General features: G+C 51.8%; 1 protein-coding gene across 1 annotated transcript; it reads left to right on the top strand.

Annotated features, from left to right (window-relative positions):
• Positions 1-1,108: 1,108 nt before the first annotated feature.
• LOC118907484 (interleukin-12 receptor subunit beta-1-like) lies at positions 1,109-15,779 on the top strand. The gene is made up of 16 exons (XM_057496724.1): positions 1,109-1,180; positions 1,269-1,480; positions 1,961-2,130; positions 3,214-3,353; positions 5,609-5,642; positions 6,075-6,200; positions 6,916-6,998; positions 7,832-8,069; positions 9,791-9,958; positions 10,665-10,802; positions 11,151-11,298; positions 12,489-12,496; positions 12,580-12,714; positions 13,630-13,735; positions 14,042-14,123; positions 14,859-15,779. Exons 1-16 carry the CDS (start codon positions 1,109-1,111, stop codon positions 15,204-15,206), a joined length of 2,208 nt encoding a protein of 735 aa, XP_057352707.1. The 3' UTR covers positions 15,207-15,779.
• Positions 15,780-16,682: the final 903 nt, after the last annotated feature.

The raw sequence follows: 16,682 nt of genomic DNA, 5'->3' as shown, positions 1-16,682 counted from the left end.
AAAACCAGGCAAAGACCCCAGAGAAGAAAATTACAGACCAATATCCCTGATGAACATAGATGCAAAAATACTCAACAAAATATTAGCACACCAAATTCAAAAATACATCAAGAGGATCACACACCATGATCAAGTGGGATTCATCTCAGGGATGCAAGGAAGGTACAACATTTGAAAATCCATCAATATCATCCACCACATCAACAAAAAGGAGGACAAAAACCATAGGATCATCTCCACACACGCTGAAAAAGCATTCGACAAAACTCAACATCCATTCATGATAAAAACTCTCAAAAAAATGGGTGTAGAAGGCAAGTACCTCAACATAATGAAGGCCATATATGACAAGCCCACAGCTAACATCATACTTAACAGTGAGAAGCTGAAAATTTTTCCTCTGAGATCGGAAACAAGAAAGGGATGCCCACTCTCCCCACTGTTATTTAACATAGTACTGGAGGTCCTAGCCACGGCAATCAGACAAAACAAAGAAATACAAGGCACCCAGACTGGTAAAGAAGAAGTCAAACTCTCACTATTTGCAGATGACATGACACTGTACATAAAAAACCCTAAAGGCTCCACTCCAATACTACTAGAACTAACATCTGAATTCAGCAGAGCTGCAGGATACAAAATTAATACACAGAAATCTGTGGCTTTCCTATACACTAATGATGAACGAGCAGAAAGAGAAATCAGGAAAACAATTCCATTCACAATTGCATCAACAAGAATAAAATACCTAGGAATAAACCTAACCAAGGAAGTGAAAGACCTACTATACCCTGAAATCTACAAGACACTCTAAACAGAAATTAGAGAGGACACTAACAAATGGAAAGTTATCCCATGCTCTTGTGTAGGAAGAATTAATATTGTCAAAATGGCCATCCTGCCTAAAGCAATCTATAGATTCAATGCAATTGCTTTCAAAATGCCAACAGCATTCTTCAACAAACTGGAACAAATAGTTCAAAAATTCATATGGAGCCACGAAAGACCCAGACTAGCCAAAGCAATCCTGAGAAGGAAGAATACAGCAAGGGGGATCTTGCTTCCCAACTTCAAGCTCTACTACAAAGCCACAGTAATCAAGACAAGCATGTGCAAAGGCTCTGAGGTGGGAGTGAGCCTGATGTGCCTGAGGACCCATGAGGAAGCTGATGTGGCTGCAGTAAGGTGAGCAGGTGGACATGGCAGGAGCCGGGTGGGAAGGGCAGAGGGAGGGCAGTGGGAGTGGGTTTAGGCTGCAGTGACACCAGATTACACGACTGTCACAAAGATCCATCCTGGGGGTGCATCAGTACAGAGACTGCCGCACCCTATGGCCCATTCTCAAACCTCTGGCATGTCTTCTAGGCTCCGCTTCAGGCCCCAGGGACCTGACCTGCTACCGGGTGTTCAGCGCTGGTTACGAATGCTCCTGGCAGTATGAGGGTCCTGCGGCCGGGGTCAGTCACTTCCGGAGGTGCTGGTGAGGACCCCATCCCATTCCCCACACTCACCCCCATCTCATCCTTGCTCCTGGCTCCGTGACCCTGCTCTCTGACGTGTGACTTTGGCAGGGTCCTGGCCCCTTCCTGGGGCTCAGTATCTTATGGCCCTGTATTTTGGGGGCCCTGTATTCAGTGTGAGTGGGCATCCGTGTTGGGTGGCAGTTAGGGTCCCTCTAGCCCTTCCTTCATCACCCTCTCATTTATTCATCCATTTGTCCACCCATTCATCCATCCATTCATTTCTTCCTTCCCTCTGTGGCAGCCCATGCTGGGAGATTCTGGGGGTCCTCAAGCCCCTCAGTCCCAGGATGATTCCCCGGGGAACCCCCAGGCTGGGAAGGGGGAGTAGAAGGGGCAAGAAAGGATGCTGGGATGTGATGCACACTGCTGTGGCTGCTGAGACACTCTGGGGTCCACTAGGACCCCCAGGCTCAGCACCAACATCCTCCTTCCCACAGCCTCAGGCCTGGGCGCTGCTGCTACTTCGCCGCAGGATCAGCCACCAAGCTGCAGTTCTCCGACCAGGATGTGGTATCCGTGCTCTATGCTGTCACGCTCTGCGTGGAATCCCGGGCCGCGAACCGGACAGAGAAGTCGCCTGAGGTCACCCTGAAGCTTTATAGCTTGGGTCAGCTCCCTGTTCTCCTCTTTTCGGCCCCCACTTCCTCACCCAGAGAGGCCTCTGGTTTCCAAGCCTAGACCTTGGGGGATTCTGGCAAGGAGCTTGATAATGCCAACCATTTTCACATCACACACTGTTGCGTGGCATGGCAGAGTCTTGCACAGTCCCCCAATCCCCAGCTGCTGGACATTTGGATTACTTGTTTTCTCCCTGATACTGAAATGCTGCCACCAGGACCCCGTTACGCCTTTAATATCTGTTTCCATGACTCAACCACATGCGTTTAGCATATAGTTATTGAGTTCTACTGGGTGCCATGCTGAATCACAGCAGGCATGGCCAAGGTCAATGGAGGTTGTAGCCCAGGTGGGGCTAGGATAAGGCAAGTGAGACACCCACCTTGGCCACACAATTTTAAGGGTGTGTCAAAAAAAACTCAGTTCTGTCAATATAAACAATACTGTAATGCAACATTTGAATAAGATCAAAATTAATGCAAAAAAGTCCATGAAGAACAAAATATCAAAATTTTAAATAAAGATAGGATCTTCCCCTGTATGTGTACAGCCTTGCCTCTCTTGTCTTCCCGATCCCAGCTCAGTCTCTGCCTTCACGGAGCCCAGAGTAAGGTGGGAATGATGGGCAAGGCCTGATCATGCCACATGATGGATACCGGTAGGGGGTCAAGGGGGCCTCCAGGTCATGCCGAACCCTGAATAAAAAGGACCCAGAAAGAATAAAGGTGCGGCAATGGGCAGCTTCTAGTCAGAGGGCAAAACCTACAGAGAAATCAAGTCACTAAGCCTCTCATCAATAATTTTCAAAAGTGCCTATCTCACCACAGTGGTACCAGCGAGGAGTACCATTAGGATGCAGATTTTCACTATCAAAATGCTGTGTATAAATCTTGACTCTTTGGCCCATTGAATCCAAGGCTTGGATAGAAACTGTCAAGGTGTTCCTGATTCACATTTGGGGGACTCAGTTGGTTACCTGGGGCTGGGTGGGGCATGGACAGTTTTTCTGGAATTTGCAGAACCAGTTCATACATATGCTGGTTCCCCTCCCCAACCCCTCTTATGCTTCCAGTTAAATATGACCCTCTGCCGGAAGACATCAAGGTGTCCACGACAGCAGGGCAGCTGCGCATGGAGTGGGAGACCCCAGCCCGCCAGGATGGGGCTGAAGTGCAGTTCCGGCACCAGACACCTGGCAGCCGTTGGAAGTTGGTAAGTTGACTCTCCAGGTCAGGGGGTGTGCAGAGCCCTCTCCCAGGACACCTTCACCCCTCAAATTAATTTCACCATATTTACAACCTCACCCGTCGAACCCAATCCAACTCTTGCCCCATGTCTAGCCACTGGGGTGTCTCTGATACTCAGATCTGATTGTGACCTCTCTGACTCACACACCCTCCATGGCTCCCTAGTACCTTCAGAAGGGCATTCTCATCCTTGGCTGACCCCATGTGCTCTCACCTGTCTCTTGCTTCCTCTGCGCCCCTCCTGAATGGCTGTCATTCTCTGCCCATGCCCTGGATTTCCAGAGACATTATCTTTGCACACACAGTTTCCTTCACCTGCATGCCCTCCTTTCCATCTGAGCACATGAGAATCCAGCCCACCTTCAGGGTCCAGCTTAAGGGCTACCTCTTCCAAGAAGCTACCTTCCATCCATTCCTCCCTTCCTTTTTTCTTTTTTTGAGATGTAACTGACATACAACATTACATTAGTCTCAGGTATAAAACAGATTCGATATTTGTATATGTTGTGAAATGATCACTGCAATAAGCCTTAGTTAACATCCATCACCACATGTAATTACACATTTTATTTTCTTACGATGAGAACTTTTAGGATCTACTCTCCTAGAGACTTTCAAATACACAACACAGTACTGTTAACTATAGTCACGGTGCTGTACATGACATCCCCGTGACTTATTTTATAACTGGAAGTTTGTACCCCTTTTGCCTCCGTTCGCCCATTTTGCCCACCCCTACTCCCCACCGCTGGCAATCATCAATTTGTTATCTGTTTCTGAAGTCGGTTTTGTTTTGCTTTTTTGTGTTTTAGATTCCACATGTAAGTGAAATCATACAGTATTTGTCTTTCTCTGTCTGACTTATTTCACTTAGCAAAATACCATGAAGGCCCATTCATGTGATTGCAAATGGCAAGATGTCCTTTTTTATGGCTGGATAATATTCCATTGCATAGATATATACCACTTCTTCTTTATCCATTCATCCGTTAATGGACACCTAGGTTGCTTCCATGTCTTGACTATTGTACATAATGTTGCAATGAACAGAGAGGTCCAAGATACTTTTTTGAGTGAGCTTTTGTTTCCTTCAGATAAATACCCAGAAGTGGGATTGCTGTATGGTAGGTAGCTCTGTATTTAATTTTTTGAGGAACCTCCGTGCCGTTTTCCATAGTGGCCATGCCACTTTGCATTCCCACCACCAGTGCACAGGGTCCCCTTTTCTCCACATCCTCGCCAACACTTGTTATTTCTTGTCTTTCTGGTAATAGCCATTCCTACAGGTGTGAGGTGGCATCTCACTGTGGTTTTGACTTGCATTTCCCTGATTAGTGATGTCGAGCATCTTTTCACACGTCTGTTGGCCACACAGATGTCTTCTTAGGATCTTCATTACTCTTCAGCTGCTCTTGATTGCCTCCTCTGCTCCCCAAGGGCAGGGCAAGCCTGGGTCCGCAAGAAACCTCAGCCCTGACCTAGTCCCCAAGGAGCCCGTGGTTTGGGAGGAACAGAGAGCCCTACCCTCTGAGTTGTGGCATCACCTCCTCCCTCAGACTGGGAGCACCTGGAGGCCAGGAAGTCAGCTTCAGGCCTTTCATCCCCCTAAGTGTGGTGTGTCTTTCTGAACCTCGGTTTCTCCACTAGGACAGTGGGTAGAGATCAGCCAGACGCAGGCGACATGGGACCCCTGATGGGGAGAGACATCTATCTCCCTATGTTTTATTTCCAGCCCCTTGAGCACACTCTGCAGTAGTGACGCTTAACTTGGCTCTGCCCGCCCCCAATACCACAGACAGACAGATTTTGCCTCCTGAAATAATTTCTTTTTTCAGGGAAATGCAAAATAATAATTTTGCTCCTAAAATAATCCTTTTAAATAAACTTTCTAATTCTGGAATAATCTTAGATGATCAGAAAAGTTACAAGGAAGTACAGAGAATTCCTGTAGAAACATCTCCCAGCTTCCCTGCGTATTCACGTCTTACATTCCTGAGTGCGTTTGTCATTGCTGAGATGAACGCTGCTACGTTGCTATCAACTAAACTCCAGAGGTTATTTGGATGTCATCTGGTTTTCCAAGAATGTCCTTTCTTGCTCCTGGATCCAATCCGTGCTTCCACATTGCATTTCACAGAGTTAATTGTTTAAAATTTCAACAGAGCTAATACCTGTCAACACCAACATGTAAAACAATATAGGAATACTGTCTCATCCTAGGGTGGCTGCGGACATCAGGCTGATGCTGGCTTCGGTGAGAATAATAGTAACAACAGCTGCAGCAAGTTAGCATTCATTGAGCACCAACTGTGTGCCAGGCCCAGTGCTAAATTCTTTGCGTGCCTGTTGGCCCACCCTGTAGCTCAGTATTGGATTATTCCCATTTCACAGGTGAGGAAACAAATTCTTAAGGGTGAGAAGCTCTTGGACAAGGTCACATCCCAGTGGGTGGCCTTCCTGGGGCTTGAACCTGGGGCAGGGACAGAAGTGTGGGATCCTTGAGGCCCCAAAAGGACAGGGCCAACCTATTCTTGCTGTGACTCCAGGACCCAGCACAGTTGGCAGTCACTAAGTGCATGTACATAGTTGATACTCGGTAAGTACATGATGGCTCAGTGACCAGTGCCAAGCCCTGGTCACATGGGGGACAGCCCCTCGGCCTGATGTTCGGCCTGTTTCTTGCCAGAGTCATGCCTCTGTCCCCTGGAGATGGATGCAGCCCAGGAATTTCAGCCACGGAGGCGGCAGCTCTCAGCCGCAGCTCCGGGAGGTCCCTGGAGTGGCTGGAGCAGCTCTGTGTGCATCCCCCCTGGTGAGAGCACCCGGAGATGCAGGAACTGGGGCGGGCATTAGAAACCAGTGGGGGGTATTTGAAATCAGGCGGTGAGTGTTAGAAATAAGGCAGCAGGAGAAGTTAGTGAAATTCACAAAAGGTGGCAGGGCAGTGAGTAAGATTCACTTTGTAAAATGTGGCCAGTCCATATCTAAAAAGAAGACATCTCTCTGTCTTTCTCTCTTTCCATTTTGTTTGGTTGGTTTTGCTCTTTTAAAGCCACAGAGGTGTTGACAGGTGACACTGGCTGTGTCATGAAAACATTCTTTCCCAAATGGCACAGGAAGCTCGAGACGGGAATGGAGAGGTGGCCCGGGAGGGAGGGATGGATGGAGTGACTGTCATTTGCCCCCTCTGCCCTGTAATCTGGGGCCTCCTCCTGCCCAAGTACATTCTCTGCTGGGAAACAACTCCAAGGGTTGTTTTCAGATTTTTAAAAACACTGTGGTAAAAAAAAGCATAACATAAAATGTACCATTTAAACCATTTTTAAGTGTTCAGTTCAACAGTTTAAAATAGTTTCACATTGTTGTGGAATGGATCTCCAGGTTTTCAGATCTGGAATGCTATTTAACAATTCATGGGAATCTCGTGTTTCTTGGGAAGGAAGGTAAAGGTCCCCCAACCTAGGTCTGCAGGAGGCTGTGAGGAAGGGCACCGGCCCCATTATCTCTGTCTTAGTGTCTCATTGCAGAAACTACCCCACAGCCTGAGGTGAATTTCTCGGTGGAGCCCCTTGGCCTGGATGGGAGAAGGCAGGTGGCCCTGCACTGGCAGGTAACAGGGCCACTACAGGGCCATGGGGTGATCTGGGGCAGTGGGGAAGGAGCCGAGAGGCTGCAGTGGAGGTGCACAGGCAGGAGACAGAGAGGGTTGAGACATGGAGGTGGCAGAACTGGGAGGCCTGCAGGTAACTCTGAAGGTAGTGGGGAGCCACGGAGCGTGTATGAGCAGGGGAAGGAGATGCCTGAACTCAGGTGTTCACAGGATCTGTCTGGATGCCAGAACAGATTGTGGGGAGCTCAGGAGGAAGTCAAGGGCCAGGAAGGAGTCGACTGTGTTGGTCTGAATGGGAGATGATTTCTCTGAAGTTCCCCAAACAGTCCATTAAGTACAGTCTGACTAGCCTCATTTTACAGAAAAAGGAAACTGAGGCTCAGAGGGAAAATCTCTTGCCAGAGTCCGGGGAAAAACCACCAAATATTCCACCCCTGGCTTTGCCATAATAGATTCAGCCAGGGACCTAAGGGCTGTCAGTAAGGTCGCTGGGAAGTTCCTTTGCTTCCTGGGTTTTCTCTAATTTAAATTCCTTATTAGGAAACATTTCTAGGCTTGAGTTAACTGGGCCCAAAGATGGAAACATTTTTTTACCCCTGGCCCTCAGTGGGTTTTGCCAAATTATTTTCTCCCAAAACTAATGTGCACTGGACAAGAATACCGGTTTCCCAGCAGCCTTGCCAGCATCAAGGTTTATTATTTTTCAAAATTTTGGCACAGATCATAAGCTGTGGCCTGTGGGTCGGTCTGTGTCCGTGGGCCGCTCCCTGGTATATCACAGGGAGAGTGAGCACGTTCAGGTCTCCATGAACCATCTCTGGCACTCACGACAGCTGCCCCAGTTGGAGGCTCCGGAAGGCTGCCTCAGGCCCAGCTCTGGCATGGAGGTGACCTACTACATCCACCTGCACATGCTGTCCTGGCCGTGCAAGGGCAAGGCCACGGGGATGCGGCATCTGAGGAAAGTGCTTATGCTCTCGGGCGCCGCCTACAACCTGACTGTGGTCTCCTGGAATCGCTTCGGCCCCGGCTCAAACCAGACGTGGCACATTCCTGCCCACACCAGCACAGGTGCCTCCTCCGGGTAGGAAGGGCTGCGGGGGGCACCTCGGAGCTGAGCGACTCAGCGCGACTAGAGTGAGCTCGGTGGGGCACAAATACCTGAGGGGTGTCCAGTTTCAGAGGATGTCAAAAATCTTAATCGAGACACAGAATGTTATAACACAACGTATTTTCAAAGGCGAACTGGGAAACTACAGTTGCCAGGCTAACTGCCTGTTTTTATAAATAAAGTTTTATTGGGACCAGGGACAGGGTCAGGGTCTGGCGTGTGAGGGAGAGTCAGGCAAGTACAGGACTGGTCCTATCTTAATTTTAAAATCTTTATATTTTGTTTATTATATATATATACACACACACACGTTATATATAGGAACACATATGTTTATATTATACACATATGTACATATGTTTATACATATATTTATATAATGAAAATAAAGATTTATATTTATGTGTCTATGTAGGTAATTGACATATACATCTTATTGAGGTGAAATTTACATACCAAATTAACCATTTTAACATGTATGATTCAGTGGCATTGAGTGCACTCGCAAAATTGTATAACCCCACCTCTGGTTTGAGAGCATGCCCATCACCCCATGAGACCCCAACCCGTGATCAGCCACCCCCCACCCCCCTCATGCAGCCCCTGGCACCCACTGATCGATCTTTCTGCTCTGTAGATTGACCCATCCTAGACATTTCATACAAATGGAATCACACACTGTGTGGCCTCATGTCTGGCTTCTTTCATTCAACATGATGCTTTTGAGGTTCATCCACACTGTAGCATGGATCACGGCTTCATTCCTTTTAGGGCCGAGTAATATCCCACTGTATGGATGGGCCACGTTTTGTTTATCTATTAATCCACCCTCAGACATTTGGGCTGCTGCCCATCACATATTCTTGCATTCCTTTGGCTTTTAAACAAATATTGCATTAAAATGGTTTTTATCCGACTTGAGTTACTCGGTGCCTCACTGGCCTTACCCTGACGGTAGCCCTGCTGCGCACCCAGCAGCCCTGGGAGGGCAGGTCTGCTACAAGGACACGATTTTCAGAGATGAGATACCTGAGGCTCAGAAAGGTAAGGTGCTTCACCTTTTAGCTCCTGGCCCGGTTTGGCCCATGGCTTTGCTGTGTGACGGGCTGGTGGCTCCCCCTCTCTGAGCCTCAGTTTCTGTATTGTTGGGGTGATCACATCCCACTTTGTAGCAAAGTACGCACTCAGCAGTGGTTTGGTGCATAAAGGTGGTGCTCAGTAAACGGTAGTTGTCTTCAGAATCAGAAGCAGCACCTCCATCTCTGAGTTTGTGGCTAATGCCCTTGCTGTAGGGAGTGGGAAACATGAGCCCAGGGGATTGACTGGGAGTATCCTTGGGCCTCGAGCCTTGGCCAGCCCAGGCGGCCCGTCCTGCCCCATGCCCACCTAGCATGGTGGGGGGCAGGGCAGCCCAGCAGCACAGGGAGCACTGGTGGTGGGTGTCCTGGTGGGGAACCCATGGTCAGGCTGGAAGAGGACTCAGCTCAGTCAGACAGCTGCTGTCACCCCCTCTGTGCCCGGCCTCCAACCTGGCAGCCCCCAGCTTGGGGAGACAGCCATACACAGACACTTCTGCCCCCGTGGGCTTAGAGCTTGGCCAGAGGGTGGGATGGGGCTGCTGGGGCCTTTGGGTGGGAGAGAGTGACCCAATATCCTGATGCGCTTGCCTGTCTCCTTCCAGAACCAGGAGCTCTGAGCGTCAGGACTAGAGTGGCTGGGACCACTATGCAGTGGCCAGCCCGGGCCCAGGGCCTGACATACTACATTGAGTGGCAACCTCGGGGCTGGGACGGAAGCCTCGCTGCCTACACCCTGATCGCACCCCGGGACCGGAACCCTGCTGGCATGGGTACTGTAAAGTCGGGGTTCCTGCCTCTGCTTCTGTGCCCTCCGTTAGAGCTCCTGGTCAGCTCAGACCTGCAGGGCTGTCCATGTGGAGTGTCTGAAGCCCAGAGAGGTCTTGCCACTTGCCCCAAGTCACATAGAGGTAGGGACCACCTATGACTCATCCTCTCCTACCCATGTGGGTCTGGAGCCTCCTGCTGGGATCCTGGGGTGTCAGGGTACAGCCGCGGGCAGATTGCACTGCAGCAGGTAATGAGTCTCACATCCTAGGGTGTGTGTAAAACATTCCCCCATGGCAGAGAAGGTGGCAGCTAACAAGCTGCTGGTGGCAAATTAATGAGGCCTCTATAGGGAAATGTGGGGGCTGGGGGCACATGGCAGCCTCTCACTCTCCCATTTACTATCCTGGGTCTGGCTGGGCCCCCAGAAACTTCAACCTCAGTTTTGGCCCTCGAGGAGCTCCCATCCTGGGGAGCCAGAAATACAAACATCCACAGCCCCAAGGAGAAAGGGCTGGGCTGGACGGAGGGGGTGGGAAAAGGTTGTGGGGGGCAAGGGAAGGGATTCTGGAGGAGGGGACATTGGTGCAAGGGCTTTGAACCATGAATAGCAGTGCTCTAGGAGTTCCCGACAGATGGCACAGACAGTTCAAAGGTGCAGAGGTGGAAATACAGCCTATTTACTAGCCTGGCCCTTGCTAATCCTTCCAGCATCCCATACCTGGAGCCAAGCAGCTGGGGCGATGGGGCAGAAGACGTGTTATCACGTCATGATCTTTGCCTCTGCACATCCGGAGAAGCCCACCTCGTGGTCCACAGTCTTGTATTCCTACCACTTTCGGGGCAATGGTAAGTGGCGCAAACCTGCAGGGTGGTCTCTGTGGAGGACGTGGCAGTGGTCTTGGGTATCAGGAAGAGGGACGAGCATTTAGAGGCACCATGTGTCAGGCCCTGGCCAGAAGATGGACACATAGAAGTCACCTCAGTTGATTGCTAAGACACCCCAAGCAGCATTGCACCATTTCATAGATAAGCAAACTGAGGCCAGAGAGGAGAACAGGTGATGGCGGATTCAAACCCGGTCCCACCTGACTCTGTGGCCATGTTCTCCTGGGCCTCTGGCGGGGCTGGCTGGGCGTACAGGCGGCGCTCAGCCAGCACTCTGGGAGCTGACCCCGGCAATGGCGCTGGTTGCAGCCTCAGGAGCCGGGAGCCCACAGCACGTGTCGGTGAGGAAACTCAGCCGGGACTCAGTGTCCGTGGCCTGGACGCCGTCCCCACTGAGCCTCTGCCCTGGCGCCCTGAAGGAGTACGTCCTGCGCTGCCAGAATGAGGACAGCAACCAGTGTCAGGTAAGTGCGGCAGCACGGGCCTGGCTGGGGAAGGAGGGGGTCTGGGCTTGAGCTCTGTCTTGCTGTGTGACCAGGGGACCTCACTGTACCCACTCGGGGCCTTTTCACACCCATAAAATAAGGTGGTTGGACTCAAGGGTCTTGGCTACCCTTTCCAGACCCCCAGAGAGGTCCCAGTGGGCAGCGGCTTAGTGCTCATGATTGCCGGGCAAATGGGTAGCAAGCCCTCACGTGCATCAGCAACTCAACTCCCACAGAGCAGAGGCAGACAGTCTCAGGAAGGCAAGAGGTGAGAATGTAGGGGGAGGGTCTATCACCAGGACTTACCCCGTCCTCTCTTCCTGGGTGACACAGCCTTGCAAATACAGCCTCGCCCACCCAGCACCCACAGCCACAGGCCAGGCCACTGAGGCCGTGAGTTCGTGTCTTGCCTTCCCAGCCAGCGTCCAGCAGGAGGCAAGGCAGGACTTTGGGAGGGAGGAGGAGAGATGCTCTGGCATCAAAGACACACATCCTGCCATCAGCCTCGCCATCCCTCCGTTGTTTAGAGGGCAGAAATGGGGCCAAGTGGGGGCTGGGGGCTTATTCAGGGTGGCACAGCTGGACTCAGCCTATTTGCTGAAAATCAATTTGCCAGAAAGCCAAATTGCTGAAGATCAACGTACCAAATGCCCGTTTAGCCAAACTGACCAGATGCCCCAAAATTTCCACTGAAGAATATTCCTCTTGAATAGAGGAAAAAGTTAGGGCTTTAGGGTTCTAGGAATTTGTACTTCTCTTTTTAAGGATGTTTATGGAATGCTGTATTCGTTAAAGCTGTTCAGTTCACAAACACTGAGGTCCTACAGTGTACTTAAGTGCTGGGGACACTGGGGGAGCAAGTTAAACAAAGTTAAAGTTGACCTTGGCCTTGGCCTTGACCTTAAAGTGGTGAGGGAGGAAGCCATGCAGGTATCTGGGGAAAGGTGAACCAGGTGTGGGGAGCCTCCAGTGCAAAGGCCCTGAGGTAGGACTGAATCTGATCTTTTAGGCATCTGGGAGGAAAAAGCAGATGGGGCAGGAGGGGAGTGAGCAAAGAGCCAGTGGAGGTGAAAACTGGAGAAAAATAGCATCATGCCCTGAATATTTTGATGAAGAACAGTTCTCTAAATAAATTGGGGGTGAATGGGTGTATTAAGGGGAGAATTTTCAGCAACATGGCCATCCCATCATGCAAGCTCAGCCTCTGGGGAGTAAAGCTGCACCAGGGATGCATGTGTGCCTCTGTCCTGCAGAGCTGTCTGTGAAGCCCACAGAGACCCGGGTCACCCTCGGCAGCCTGCAGGCTGGTGCATCCTATACTGTGCAGGTGCGTGCACACGCGGTGACGCAGTGGGGCGCCTGGAGTCAGCCCCAGCACTTTAGCATCGGTGAGTGGAGGGCAGGGGCGGCGGGGCTAGGTAGTCACCTAGTATGTACTGCCCCTTCCCACGTCTCTGCAAGCAGTCCCACCTGGCCCTGCTCCGTGGCCCCCCATGCATTGCTCTCAGGAGAAAGTCCCAGCCTGGCCTGCTCCCACCTCCTTCACCAGCTTGTCACCTGCCGCTTTCCCTCATGAACCTTCTCTCACACCCCTGTAGCCTTGCCCATGAAGCCCCTCTGCCTGGAATGCATCTTCTCTCTATCGTCAAACTCCTTTTCACCTTTCAAAGCTCAGCTCAAAAGCCTCCTCCTCCAGCAAGCCTTCCAGGCTTTCCCTCAGCAGAGACTGACTGGCACCTTGGGAGTAGGTAGGAGTGTGTGTGTCTTGGCTCTGCCTCCCCCAGCCTAGGGTCTCCTGGGGAGTGGCAGGGAGCAGGGGGTGCTATTTATTGAGTGAATGAATGACCACCAATGAATGTGTGTCTCTGTCATCACAAAGATAAGGAGGTGGGCTCTGTTGTCTTGGGGATCATGACCCTTAGGGATTGGAGACCAAATGACCCCTGTTCCTGCTAGGGTCCCTGCCTGTTGTCCTTGCAGTGAAATCTGGCCTCAAGAGGGCCAGTCAGTCAGGCTTGGTGTGGGGAGGGCAGTTCTGGGACCAGGGCAGCAATATACAGGCCGCACCCGCGGGCCCTCGGCGCTGGTGTCCTGAACACTGGCGGCGTGTCAAGGCCTTTACCCCACAGACACGGCACAAGGGGGTTTCTTTGTCTCCCACTTCAAAGGTGAGGAAATCGAGGCATGGAGGGGCCGTGATGTGCCAGGGTCAGCAGCAGGTTGATGGGAGGCCTGCCCTCCCCGCCCTCCCCAAGGAGAGGCGGGAGGTGTCCCTCCCCCAACCCAAGCTCTCCCCTCCGCAGAAGTCCAGGTCTCTGAGTTGTCGGATTTGTCCATATTCCTAGTGTGTCTGGGGAGCTTTGTGAGCATCCTTCTCCTGGGCATCTGTGGGTACTTCAGCCTGAACAGGTAACTTGCACCCTCTCCTCCAAGACGATCCATAATAGCAATAATCATAACAGTAATAACTGTTCACACCAGCTAGGTATTTGTGCCCACTTTACAGATAAGGAAACTGAGGCCCAGGTGGTCACGTTCAGGGCATCTGGCAGTGGGGGGTTTGGACCTGGGTCTGTTAGACTCCTGTAGCCCCTCCCTCAATCCACACCTTCACTCCCTTTAGAACCTAATAAGAGATTTAAAAAAATAAATCAGAAAAGTTAAAAAGTAACATTGGAAGCACTGTTCCTCTGACCGGCTTCCCTTCTTTCCCAGGGCCGCACGGCACCTGTGGCCGCCCCTGCCCACACCCTGTGCCAGCAGCGCGGTCGACCTCCCTGGCAGCCAGGGGAAGCAGGTAAGGGCTCCTTTCAGAACTCCAGGTCCTGCTTATTGGGTCCATACTCTGGGCCAGGGCTCTGCAGGGTAATGGCCATACATTAGCTCATTTTTTTCTCCCCAACCCACTGAGGCATGGACTCCAAACGCCTGTCCCGTTTTACAGATGGGGGAGCAGTGGCTCACAGAGGAACCTCCCGTGGGTCATTTCCTAGTAACAGAAACAGCTCAAAGTGATTTTGACAGAGGGGACCCCGATGGGGGAAAAAAAATATCCAGAGTGGTAGGCTTCAGGTATGGCTGGATCCATCTGTCTGGGCTGCTGTTCTGCCCGCAGGGTCTTCTCTCTCAGGCAAGCTCGGTCTTCCCCCTGTGGGAGCTGGCTGTCCTTTTCCCCCATTCGCTGCAGCAAAAGACGCAGCGCCATCACTGATTGGCCCAGCATGGGTAACATGCCCATCCCTGAACTTATCACTGGAATCAGGGGGCTGGAGTGCTCTGACTGGCTGGGCACCACTGCCCTGCCCTACCGCATCAAGTGCGAAGAGGAGCAGCAATTTCCCAAGAAGAAATGGGGTCCCTTCCTAAGAGGGTCTGAAGGGGGTCACTGAGGCAGACTTGATCTTTTAATTGATCTCAGGATTTTAAGAGAATTTAGCCAGCAGGGACATGGACCACCCCAGGTGGAGGGTGGGATTGTGTGGATGGGAAGTAGGGATCCGTCCACAGCCTTGGCCCTACTCTCCCTTTCCAGGCATGGCAGTGGACCAGCCCAGTGGACTTCCTGGAGGAGGCAACACCAGAAGATATCCTGGTGGTGAACATGTCCTGGGACAAAAGTGAGAGGGCTGACCTGGACACTCCCGGGCCTTTCACAGAGAAGACACAGCTGCCTCAGGGCACCCCTCAGCCAGCCCTGGACACGGAGCTGCCCTTGGAGGATGTGACACAGATGCATGGACACCCCACGGCCAGGGCTCTGGAGCCTCGTGGGCAGGATGGTCTGGAGGGCAGCCCTGCGCAGCTGGCTGGACTCCCACTGCTGCTCGGAGATCTAATGCAGAGCCCCAGGTTTAGTGGCTCCCAGCACCTGGAGGCCTGAGGGAGAAACAGGAACGTCTGTCTGGTCTTTTGGATGGGAAGACTGATGAAAGCTGGTTATTATGTGCTTATTGTACACCCAGCCTGTTCCATCCACTCACATGATGCCCTGAACCCCCATAACCCCCTGGAGAGGTGCATGGCTGTTGTATTTTACGGATGTGACCACGAAGGCTCAGAGAGGGTGGTGGCTAACCCGATTCCAGCATGGGCAGGACTCAAACTGGGGCCAAGGGGCCCAGACCCCATTCCTGCCCCCAGCTCAGGCCTCACTCTCCTTCGTTCCCCCACCTACTCTGTCTGGCACCTGTGGTGGGAGCCCTAGAAAGCACCATAAACGAGTGGCTACACTGGGCCCTGGCCTGACATCCAGGGGGCATGGACAGGCACTGTCACTGGTCTATTCAGGGGTGGAACAGGCAGGAGAGGGCCCAAAGGGGGCTGCTGCTGATCCTAGGACCCTGGGCTGGGTGTCCTGTCCCAGAAGCACTGGATGGGGAGGTTGGGTGCAGAGCTCAGCCACACTGCAAGACGTGGGAGGATCCCGGTGTGGGAAAAGGAAGGGGGATCCCAAGCATTCTGAGGGAGGTGGTGGGCCCTCCCTGGCTTCAGTCTCCCCTGTACAATGGGGGTGGTGGTAATGTTGACCTTACAGAGCTGTTCTGGGGTGGGGCAGGTGCATCTAAGGCTTAATAAATGAACCTCCTATTAGGTATCCGCTCCCCCAGCCAAAGCCTGGCTGTGCTGCTCAAAACCCCCTAGCTGGAAAATTCATTCATTCTTTCCAGGTGCACTTATTAATCTTTCCCCCTGGCGCCCCAGGAGCACCCACTCTGGGGGAGACAGCTGGATGGTCACTCGGAACTCTGCAAAATCACGCCTGAGCAAAGGGAGGGACGGCCGGAGGGGGAATGGGGCGGGATACCCCTATAACAGAAGCCTTGGTCCGTCCATCAGCCCAGACCCGAGACCTGGGGTTCCTTGCTCCTCACACCCAAAGCCACGCAGGAGGACCTGTGCCCACCTCCCCCGTACACACCCCGACAGCGCCATCCTTCAAGGAGTTTGTCGCAGATTCCCCGCCCCCCCCCATGGCCACCAGGCGGCAGCAGTGGCACATGTCCCCCAGGCCCACCCCGCCCTGCTCCCAGCCACCTCTCATGGAGTTTGCAAAACAGACTTCTCCGTTTTTTTCTTTTTTTCCCCTTTAAAAATTCAAATATACTTGACATACAATATTGGTTTCAGATGTACAACATGATGACCCCATAATTATATATTTATGAGATGCTCAACGAGATCAAGTTTTTGGTTTTAATGGGGGACGAGGCAAGATGGTGTTGGAAGTGGAGAGTAAAACCCAGAATCTCTGAATTTTGTGGCAAAGGAGACAAGGCCTCTGGGCTAGGGAGGCACAAGGCAGAAGGCCAGGTCCTGCCCTTTTTCGGGGTGCTCAGTTTCCCTATCTGTGCCTTTA

Source organism: Manis pentadactyla, unplaced genomic scaffold (assembly GCF_030020395.1).
Source record: "Manis pentadactyla isolate mManPen7 unplaced genomic scaffold, mManPen7.hap1 scaffold_297, whole genome shotgun sequence".
NCBI classification, from domain to species: Eukaryota; Metazoa; Chordata; class Mammalia; order Pholidota; family Manidae; genus Manis; species Manis pentadactyla.
The sequence above is the reverse complement of the archived record's forward strand: the minus strand, read 5'-3'. Positions and strand labels throughout refer to the sequence as shown.

Coding starts and splice junctions, on each gene's coding strand:
- LOC118907484 (XM_057496724.1), top strand. CDS start 1,109: ATGTGCAAAGGCTCTGAGGTGGGAGTGAGCCTGATGTGCCTGAGGACC. Junction 3,354..5,608: donor CTGGCAGCCGTTGGAAGTTG/GTAAGTTGACTC, acceptor GTCTCATCCTAG/GGTGGCTGCGGACATCAGGC. Junction 14,124..14,858: donor CTGGCAGCCAGGGGAAGCAG/GTAAGGGCTCCT, acceptor CTCCCTTTCCAG/GCATGGCAGTGGACCAGCCC.